Source organism: Aphis gossypii, chromosome 3 (genome assembly GCF_020184175.1).
Source record: "Aphis gossypii isolate Hap1 chromosome 3, ASM2018417v2, whole genome shotgun sequence".
NCBI lineage: Eukaryota > Metazoa > Arthropoda > Insecta > Hemiptera > Aphididae > Aphis > Aphis gossypii.
The window spans coordinates 5,831,550-5,843,166 of NC_065532.1; the positions used below are offsets into that span (position 1 = coordinate 5,831,550).

The 11,617-nt window shown below is 28.4% G+C and overlaps 1 protein-coding gene across 2 annotated transcripts in view; it reads left to right on the top strand.

Annotated features, from left to right (window-relative positions):
* Positions 1-10,946, top strand: part of LOC114123761 (C-terminal-binding protein) — a 29,344-nt gene extending 18,398 nt beyond the window's left edge. The window contains exons 1-10 of one of the 2 annotated variants that reach the window (XM_050204419.1): positions 2,319-2,537; positions 3,732-4,054; positions 4,150-4,278; positions 4,392-4,614; positions 4,678-4,802; positions 4,869-4,968; positions 5,044-5,175; positions 6,964-7,237; positions 7,298-7,463; positions 9,204-10,946. In XM_050204419.1, coding sequence (XP_050060376.1) covers positions 3,836-4,054; positions 4,150-4,278; positions 4,392-4,614; positions 4,678-4,802; positions 4,869-4,968; positions 5,044-5,175; positions 6,964-7,237; positions 7,298-7,463; positions 9,204-9,308 — 1,473 coding nt within the window. In that variant the 5' untranslated portion in view covers positions 2,319-2,537; positions 3,732-3,835 and the 3' untranslated portion in view covers positions 9,309-10,946. Of the gene's footprint in view, positions 1-2,318; positions 2,538-3,731; positions 4,055-4,149; positions 4,279-4,391; positions 4,615-4,677; positions 4,803-4,868; positions 4,969-5,043; positions 5,176-6,963; positions 7,238-7,297; positions 7,464-9,203 lie in introns of those variants that run through there. The other variant, XM_050204418.1, reaches the window with a different exon arrangement.
* Positions 10,947-11,617: the final 671 nt, after the last annotated feature.

Genomic DNA, 11,617 nt, shown 5'->3' on the forward strand with positions numbered 1-11,617 from the left:
TACAAAGAATATTTCGTTAGCTTAAATTGATGTGTTCATGGATGATTAAAATGTTGAAACATTTGTTTGAATAACGACTTAATTTAAAACCGTTAATTGGAGATAAAGAGCAAACGAGTAAGAACCGTAGTTCTTCATCCGCTCACAAGTTATAAGTTTGGTTTTATTGCGATAATTTCCCCCCCCCTCCAACATCGATTTTCTTCTGTTCAGGGTTTTCCGCCGTCCGAACCTTAAGTCGGTTTAATTGTATTTAATATCAAAGTCTGCCACGACGAACACCGGCCTGCGTGTGTTGTGCATGGTCGGCAGTCAGAAATGGTGGTGGACGAGGGGTTATGAGTTAACTTTTCAGATAGAAGTTTTGCCAGTAATAAGAGGCTCATAAAATATAGAAAGGCGTAAAACTTTCCGAGGGCCGCCACCGCCGAACTTCGGAAGTTTTATTTAAGACCGGACTCACTCACTTTATTTAAACTTATTTTCATTCCCAACCCTCCACCCACTCATCCTTCCCTCCCTTTGCACATTTTGTTGTAAAATTCGTCGTCTTGTTTGACGGTCTCTGCCTTTTGTTTCATATTTGGTTTCCCCCTTCCTTTTCTTATATATATTTTTTTTCAGCTTTAAAAGTAAACTTTTAACTACTATGACAAGGGGTATGGTGGTGGTGGTGAAGTTAACCTGCCGTTAACTTCGCAACGTCGACGGTAGTTGTGCCAAAGTTCATTCCGATCAACTTTTACCCATGCACGCGCGCGCATCCGAAACTTTTCGGGATCCACTGAGCTTTGTCCAAACAACTTGCCCCGATGCTTGTTTTGTATAACTTTGTTGGTGAAACTAATTTATATTATTTGTAATATCCCGCTCTGAATCCGCGCCATTCTTAAGCTTTTTAAGTAGTTTAAAAAAAGTTTTCCTTCTACTACATGCAGTAGTGTGTTGGTGTATAGGGAGAGCGGAAAGTGTGGGTCTCGACCGAAAGGAATTATTTTTATGACGCTTTTCCATGGTGTGTTTTTTTTTGTTTGTGTATAACAGTTTCCTCCGCAAATACATTATTTGCAAACAGTGTTCTCGGTTCACTTCACTTTTTCGCTCTCCTTCTTGTCTGAACGTTTTACTAGAAAAATGAATGCTTAAAACAATAATCATAATTAAATTCATACAAAGTGTTGCAGAACATACGACAGTTTGAAGAAGTAGGGTTACTTTCTTAAGCTTAAAAATATCTTATATTTGAAAATAACAGTAAAATTCATTAATGATTTCACTTTTCTGTTATTAAGTGTTGTATTAAATATGACAATTTCGATGACAATCAAAAAGTAGAAATTGTCTTTATTATTCAAGGACATTTAGGCCACTTCCACTTTAACTCGTCAATTGTTATTCAACTCTATCCAGAGATATATTTTCGTTATCTCTAATACTTGGGAGCTTACGTGTTCTCTTACTGTCACTTCAATATTGACTAACATTGGCAGTTTGGCGATATCTTGATATTATTTAATTACGCTTACCTAACCTTGTTTTGTTTAGGCTACGATTAGCTTTTCAAATTTTTCCAGCTGAATCTTGATTTTTAGAATACCTACCTTTATTAAAAATAATATTTATATATTAATACTTATTAACCTAAACTAATTAAAACAATCACCATATGGCATTAGAAATAATTGAAAAAACTATATTTTCATGGTTAATCAACTTATAGATTTTCCTAAATATGTGCTTAGTAAATAAATTTTAAACGAGATAATACGTGAGATTAAATTGCAACCGTGCGAGAAGTATTTCTACTTGAAATATCATAAATTATGGATGTATGTTGGAATATTAAGGTACGTTACACGTACAGAATTCTATTCCGTATATTTAATACGTAACAAAATGTCGGCGATACGCGTATTGACACTAATACTATACATTGATAAAGCCATAAAGATTACTTTTTTCATAATTCACATATTCGAATGTTTTGAGTGAAAACTAAATGTTATCGATGGATTGTTTATCGATTTATTAAATTGTTGAACCGATTGCATTTGCTGTCTAAATTGAATCGTTTGTTTTGCGGTGATGCAACAGACTTGATAATATAATATCGTTATAGTATATAGGTGGCCGTTTTCATCGACGACGAACGGCTTTATGATGTGAATAAAATACATCTATCGTCGTCCGTTTCCGGTGTAGGTATCTCGTATCTATATTGTTTTCCCGACAATTGTAATCGGGTTCAGAAAACAAATTCTTTTGGAGTGTATAGTTAGTTCCATATTTGTTATCTCTCGGAAATATGGCTAACACAATATTATATAATGATTAAAATTATCGAATACGTTTCGCAATTGTTTTATTGGCTTTCCATATACCGCGCCACGTGGTTGTAATTTTATAATGCTGTTATTTAAGAGAAAATACAGCTTCGAAACAACACTCCTCCTACGGTTTTAGAAAATTTCTTACTCGTGCCGATAGTTTCTGTTTTAAACTTTCTTGTGCGTTAACACGAGCGCGTAGGCAATAAAGTGAGTAATAACAAAAGTTGCCTAGTACTTATAGAACGGTTTTATAAAAGATATCTAAATATTTTTTACTAAATAGGTTTTTAATCGTTTTCAATTACTTAATATATAAAATTAAGTGACATTTTTAGTTAATTTATTTTTCTTGTAACTAAAATTTGGAAAGTTTAGTAGTAGATATTAAATTATTGAAAGTTTATCCCAATTATACTATACTAACATAATGTATTTCTGTTTAGGTTTTTTTATTTTAAATAAATCTTTGATTATTCATAGGGATTTACTGTATGCCAACTTTCAATCACACTACACTTACACTACCTACAGCTTGTGAGAGAGATTTAATATTATGTAAGAAGTGTTTTCATTGTCTCAGAAAATTGTTGAACGATAATGTTGTTAGTTAGGTAAAAGTTTGATGACGGATAAGCAAACTTTTTACACGGTCTAATTCTCGTCGTGGTATGGTTTGCTCTATATTTTTAAATTACCACGTGCAAGAGGTATACAGTACTATGTATTGATGTGTTTATTATCAAATTCTATCAATTGATAGATGGTTGTGTATTTATGTATATTTTAATTGTTGGGGTATTAAAAATATTTATATTCGTAATTTATAAGTTTTAATTATTATCTATCAATTATAAGTTTGATTCATGATAGGAATTTATAATGTTTTTCATATTACGTTGAGTATATGGTAATAATACGTATATATAATATATTATAATAAACTTATGAAATTGAGCGACTGTAATTTTCGATAATGTTTTTCATGGATTGATTTTGCATTTAAGAAAAAATAAACTTTAGCAAAGAGTGCTGTTCCTGTAATAAAATTGTTGTTCAACCGTTTGCCGTATTTCTCGCTCCTCTGCCCAACTCCGTGCTATATGAAATAAAAGAAAACTTTTTTTTTTCTGGTTAAGTTTGGTTTGGATCTCACAATTTTTAAAAACAAACTTTTAAGTATATTATAGCTTTTAGATGGTCCAGATATCGACAAACAAAGTTTTTTAATTTTTTTCTCGCTTCCCCCTTCTGAACTTAAGACTTAAAAAAAGTTTCTAAATTAAAAGAAACCTTCCTTGTGATCTTTTATAAATTAAAGAAAGAAAACTATAACTTCATTTTAATTTTAATTTTTTTTTTATTTATAGTTAAAATATTTAAAGTTTTTTTTCTATGTTACAGGTTCCCTACCCTTCTCATTGGTATGATTTGGACGTTTTAGGCACACTTGTGAAACCCAAACAGTCAAAACGCAAGGATTAAACAAACGTGTTGGTAGTCCAGTAATGGACAAACGGAAAATGATTACAAAAAGAACACGAATCGATACAACTATACGAGGTGCTGGATCCGGCGCAGGAGCAATTACCAATGGACCTATTCAAACAAGGCCATTGGTTGCCTTGTTGGACGGCCGAGATTGTTCGATAGAAATGCCCATACTCAAAGATGTGGCTACTGTTGCATTTTGTGATGCCCAGTCCACTTCTGAAATCCACGAAAAGGTTAGACTTTTAAAATTGAATTTCTATTAATTAACTATATTTTTATTCTATTAAATTTATCCTTTGTAATACTGTTATGATGTTTTTTATTTTAGGTATTAAATGAAGCTGTTGGTGCCTTAATGTGGCATACTATTGTTCTTACAAAAGAAGATTTAGAAAAATTTAAAACGCTCAGAATTATTGTACGAATAGGAAGTGGAGTTGATAATATTGATGTCAAAGTATGTTATATTTTAGTCTTTTTTTTTTTGACTTAATATAGTCAACAATTTGAAATACATATTATTATAATAACATATATTAATTATTGTTTGTTAATTAATTTCTTGTTTAGGCTGCTGGTGAATTAGGTATAGCAGTTTGTAATGTACCTGGTTATGGAGTAGAAGAAGTGGCAGACACAACATTATGTTTGATTTTGAACCTTTACCGTAGAACCTATTGGTTAGCTCAAATGGTCAGAGAAGGAAAAAAATTTACTGGGCCTGAACAAGTACGAGAAGCCGCTCAAGGATGTGCACGTATTCGAGGAGATACTTTAGGAATTGTTGGCCTGGGTAATTTATATAAATTTATTTTAATTTAGATTTATTAAATTCATTTTTTTTCTTTCATCAAAGGTCGTATTGGCTCGGCAGTTGCATTAAGAGCAAAAGCCTTTGGTTTTAACGTAATATTCTATGATCCTTACTTACCAGATGGAATTGAAAAGTCTTTAGGATTGACTCGAGTTTATACACTTCAAGTAAATTTTAAATTATTTTAAATTATTGAAAATGAAATATTATTTTATTCATCACATAATTTATAGGATTTATTGTTCCAATCTGATTGTGTTTCGTTGCATTGTACTCTTAATGAACATAATCATCACCTTATAAACGAGTTTACCATTAAACAAATGAGGCCAGGTAAATTATTATTTACTTATATATTTTAAAAACGACAACTTCTAGTTATTAATATAAATTAAATATATGTTTTAGGGGCTTTCCTTGTAAACACAGCTCGAGGTGGTTTAGTTGATGATGATGCACTTGCGACAGCATTGAAACAAGGACGTATTAGAGCAGCTGCCTTAGATGTTCATGAAAATGAACCTTTCAATGTACTTCAAGGTATTGTATTGTACAGTTTATATCTTAAGTCTTAATATATTATTTTTAGATTCTGAACGAAGTGATGAATGTATTGATTTTACAATGGTGTGTGTTTTTTTTTTTTTTTTTTTTTTTTTTTTTTGTTTTTGTGTCTGTGTACAGCATAACTAGTCGAAATAATGCTCCAATTTTAAACAATGGGGGTGGTTTCCGATGTAAAAGTGAATATCCTTGGTGCATTATAGAGGTAAAAAGTTAACATTTTCCAACAGTTTTCAAAAAAATCGAGAAAAACAAAAAAAAAATGACGGAAAAACGGCAATTTTTACGCAAAACCAGTTTTCGACCAAATCGATTTTTTTTTATGGTTGTAATTCAAAAACTAATCGCTGAAAACACTTGAAATTTTCACCAAATGGTTATGTCAGTGGTATCTGTATATAGTTAAATTTTCAAAAAATTTTGACTTTTTTTGAGTTATTTATAGACCACTGAAATTTTCGATTTTTTTGAGAAATTTTTTTTTAAGTGTCGATAAAAATTTTTGGATGACCAAAAAGTTTTGAAAATTTAATACAAGGTTCCTTATAAGTTGTTTTTAATGTAGCTAAAAAAAATTAAAAATCGTTAGTCACAATTTTTTTTTATAAGCGTTTTTAGTTCAAATTTTTACGAAATCTGTCGAAAACGTGAAAATTTGCAAGTAATTTTGAAGTTGAAAAACCATAAAATTTTTTTCTTTTATAACTAAGTTTTGAAAATTTGGTACAAGGTTCTCCATACATTTTTCTTCAAATATCTGTAAAAAAAACTCTACCGGATTCAGACAAAAAATTTTTATGAGTGTTTGAAATTTAAATTTTTACAAAAACCGCGTTAAATAACAGTTTAGCCTCAAACGATTTTTGATATTTGTTATTATTCAAAAAGTATAAGTCGTAGATACTTGAAAATTTTACCAGTTATTAAGATTCGCGTTTTCTTTACGTGATTTAAATTTCAAAATATTTTGACTTTTTTTGAGCTATTTATAGACAACTGAAATTTTCAATTTTTCTGAAAAAATATTTTTGAAGTGTCGATAAAAATTTTTTTGGCCCTATCAAAATACTTGAAAATTTAATACAAAGTTCCTCATATGTTATTCTTATAGTGATTAAAAAATTATAAGAATACATAGGCACAATTTTTTTTTATTAGCATTTGAAGTTCAAATTTTGACGAAAATTCGTCAAAATTATGAATATTTGCGAAATATTTGAAGTTGAAAAATCATAAAATTTTTTGTGTTTATAACTAAGGATTAAAAATACAACACTAAGTTTTCCATAAGTTTACCTTCAAGTATCTATAGAGAAAACTCGAAGCATCATTATAGGAAAAATTTTAAGTGCGTTTGAATTTTAAATTTTAACGAAATAGCGTAACGATAACGATTTATCCTCAAACGATTTTAAATATTTGTTATTATTCAAAAAGTATAAGTCGTAGATACTTGAAAATTTTACCAGTTATTAAGATTCGCGTTTTCTTTACGTGATTTAATTTTCAAAATATTTTTTAATATAAGCTGGTTTTTTTAAACCACCTTTTTCACCAACCACTAGAAATTATATCCTAGGCTGACAAATCATCTTCGTTCAGAATCGTTTTTCGTATACAATGATAACTATCATTGGATTCAAATTTAACACTCCTATAATATATAATAATGATCCATACGACACCTAATGTACAGCAGAGCGGTACTCACTTGCCCGCTTTTTATTATTTATAGTTCTAATTTTAACATAATTAAATTTATAGGACCATTAAAAGATTCTCCAAATTTATTGTGCACTCCACATGCTGCATTTTATTCAGACGCTAGTTGTACAGAACTAAGAGAAATGGCTGCCAGTGAAATCCGTAGAGCAATAGTAGGTCGAATACCTGATTGTCTTCGTAATTGCGTCAATAAAGAGTATTTTCCTGCTCCAACTACCTATCCACATCAAGCAGGAGTTGCAAGCGTCGCATCAGCAGCGGCTGTAGCTGCAGCAGCTGCCGCAGTAGCTAATCCTGATGCTATGAATGGAGGGTTTGTGTAACACAGAACAAAATAATGAAATACATTTTAATCATTAATTTTATGATTTAGATATTATGCCGGTGCTGGCACAGGATCTTTACCAGTACAGCAAGCACATTCTACTACTGCACACGATAATGTGCCTGGCTCAGGGTCAGCACCACCACCTCCTTCACAACAAGCGCCACCAAGCTCCCAGTCAGCTCCACCCACTTCAGTTCTGCCTCATTCATTAGTGAGTACACTACCGTCTGTCAGTAGTGGGGCTGATTCAGTGCCTTGAGCATCATCTGCCCCGTCACCTCTCATTCCTCTGTAATCAATGAGTATGTTTAACTCCCATTCATCATCCGGCCTATTACAAAGAATTTTCACTGATTTTTTTTTTTTTTTTACCTACTTAGATTGCATTTTAATATCTATATGTAATTGTACTAAAAACACGTACCTAAATGATTTATTGTACAAGTTCAAATTAGTTTTTAACATATTATTCACTAAATTGTATTTTTCTTAAAAAACCGTACAAGATTCAACTGTAATGTTATATAAATATTTGGGATTTTTTAATTTACTCTCTTATTTTAATTGGTATACAATATTCTGTAAAAATATTGTAAATGATTTAACAGTTGACTCTTATCACTGAGTCATCTATTGCTTTAATAAAGCGTATAATTCATTATTCCTTGACACAATATTTTAAATTTAAAAAAAATATATCGGAGACAATTTTTCTTTCATTATTCCTAATTCAATGACCCTATTATTGCTTAAATCACTATAGAATAATTAATAACTTTGATGTTGCTATTTGTATTTATTTTGCTTTACTAATACTGTGAGTGTGTTGCTACGCATGTTAATTATTAAAGGGTGCCACAGTAAAGTATCAAAATAATAAATTTTTGTTAATTAGTATAAAGTTCTATTTATAAAATTTCATATTGCCTCACAAATTGGTTAGTTTAAATTTTAAACCTTATTGTTTTATGATATATTTATATAAAATTCTTAACTAACAATGTTTATTATTTTAACTAATTATAATATGAATGTAGGTTTACATGTGGACATATGGTTAAATTTATGTTGGGTGTTAATTGAATATTAACCTTATTCTTATACGAATTAATTTTTTATAAATTTTTTATTAATTTATATGGCAACTACATATCATTTTTTTTTTTTTAATGTAAATATTCAGATAACTTACTATTAAAAATTTAGCTTAAATTATATCTAAATTAAATAGTAAATTAATTTCAATAAAATTGTTTTCAATAATTGAAAGGAATAATTAAAATAATGTTTGATTTCTTTTTCATAAGTTTTTTTACTACAATATTTATTTATAGCTTATAGACAATTGTTATTGATTTATACTATTTGCTTTTAATTATGATTATTTGTTAATTATTTGTTATTGTTAGTAACACACAAATTCAGTGAAGATTTTTTCTCCTATATTTTCAGTTCAATATTCTGATAACTTACTGTATTAAAATATATAGTTTTGGCACCCTTTAATAATAACAATATATTAATAATGCATAAATAACAACTACACATTTTGATTGTTTTATTAATTTACAAAAATTTATGAATGTTATACAATATAATTATATATGCTGTATTAAGATTTAAAAATATGATTTATAATGAAAATTGTGTCCATAGCTTAATTTATTAGTCTGCATTAATATGGAAGGGCGCAGGTTGCGTACGCCATAAGACAATGTATTGCACAATATATTTTCATTCACATAATAATTTCTCAAGGCGTCCTGGGGGATAGATTTATTTGTTTGTTTGATTTAAAATTTGACGAGTTTTAAAATGTTGCTGCGCCCTTGGCAACAAAATTTCCATGACGATCGCTTTACTTTATTGTTGACACGCTTTCGGGAATTTTGTGTTTTTAATTTTTTTTACTGATTCTTTTTATTTTTATTTTTATTTTTATTTTTTGTAGTTTGTTAACACCCAGCTTCCATACACTTCTGGACAAAACGACCGTGACAGTACAAATAATGTGAGCCAGAGTAGTCCGTCCCTGACTTATAGGTCTGCTGTTTAAAAGGCACTTGTATTCCCGTTTACTCTTTTATGCTTTACAGAATTAAATTACAAACAAAAGTTTGCTTTTAGAACTGTATTTTTGTTCTAATAGACTGTTCTCGTTGTTTACATAAAAAAAAATTGTGAACTTTACTTAAACCATTTATGATAGGGATTATAAAAAATAATAATAACAGGGCGCCTTGAGTCTTAAAATACTCATAAGACAATGTTAATCAGTTTAAAATAAATTCAGAATTTTACTTTTCCATTAGGTTTATTAAAAATTTCTTTTATCTTTTTCTAATTTATAATACTGGTTTAAAAAGTGCAATCTTGTATCTCATTCGAAAACAAAATTATTCAAAAAAAAGTTGTATTATTTATATGTTTTAATTTTCTATTTATTTTGTAAAAATGATTGTAAATATTCATAACAATATTTTATTTCTACTGTTTTCAATGATAAAAACGTTATTTCACCATGCAATAGAGTATTGTTAAATGAATGGGAGACAAAATAGTGGCATTTGGGCTTCTACAGGATATAAAATAACATATACATGTTTTTATTTTTTTTTATTTTTAAAAAAATTTTTTTTAATAATTATTGTAAATAGCAACATCACATTAATTTAGTAGTGTTTATTACGTATAGAATTTTTAACTGTTAAGTGTGTTTAACTGTTTATTATTATTAAACCGGAGATATTATCACCTTACATCCATGTAATAATGGTACGTACATTTGGGCAGGGTTAGAGGAAATAAACAAATTATTTTCAACTTTTCAAGTTAGACTTATTTTCATGTTTAATCCATATTTAAAAAGACTCACTGGTTTAATATGTCATTGTATGCAAATTACATTGAGATTTAATAATCAACACATTAAACACATAAATAAATATATATAATATTTTATATAGATCACAACTTTTATTATTTTTATTTTGTACTTTTTTTTTAATGGACCACAAATCAGAATTATGTAATATACATAAAAGTACATAGAAAAATTGAAATATCGTTCGATTCAGAAATCATGTTGGATATTGTATATAATTTTGATGGAATAACTATTTCTTAAACCCTTTTAAATCATATAGGTTTCATTTAAGCAAAAAATTATAGTAAGATTATTATTATTATTATTATTATTATTTTTAGACTTACTTTGTGTTGTAATTAGACCTATTTTAAGTCCCAGTTGTAAAAAATAAAGCATAAATGTATGAAAACATGACTAAATTATATCTTTTATATAAGATAAAACAATAAATATCTTGTGCTTTTTGACAAGTGTATTGTCATGAAAAGGACATATTTTGTAACAATATAATTTTTGTTCTAGTTTTAAGTGAAACAAAAGGTGATGTAATTCTTAATATGATTAAAAAAAACAATTATGAATAATTTAATTATTACTATACATTTATGTATTTCTGTTAAGTAAAAATCGGTCAAGCAACATTTCAGCTGGGCCAAATTTTTTTAAAACTCAAATTTGTAAATATAATATTTAAAAAAAGCAAAACAAATTTATTGAATACAATTTTAACTATTCTTTTTAGAAATTGTAAAGATAAAAAATAAATGTAACATTTAATATTTTATTTGAGAAATTACAATATATTAGTGTTGCATGGAACAATAATATGTTTTGTATTTATTTGTATTTTATATTTTTTTCTTCGTTATTATTTAGTACAATATAACTTTAAGTTATATTTAAATGTATTAAATTAAATGTATCAATTCAAAGTGTGTACTGTCCAACACATTTAAGACCCGTGTTAACACTTGTAGTTAACTTCGAAACCTTTAAGACAACAGACGTGAAGTTATTGATTGAAAAAAGATTGGTTTTGATGGGTACCACAAAAACAAAGTGAAAATAATGAATATGGAGTAGCATTGCAACAAACTGTCGGCTGCTAATACTTGCTGATATAGGGAGTACTCAATAAAGAAGCTAATGTGCTTCTGTTTTTCATAATGATATTATGAAGAGTGTATATATTAAGTATAGATATGATTTGTATTATTAGTTATTTATTTGGCATAAGTTACCATTAAAACATATGTGTAAATCTCTTCAAGTGTTGGCAACTAAATCATAGTACAAATTGTCATTTTGTCATAAAATTAGGTCCATGATATGAGCCTTAAATAAAAAGAAATTGAGATTTAAGAATGTTTTGGTGTTCCTGTTGAACCTATAGTTATCAGTTATCAATTTTAAATGCACTCACAGAAACATTGGTGCGTGTGTATCTATTTATAGAGTGTTTTTTTTTTTTTGCAATTACGGTTTAATGGTATTAT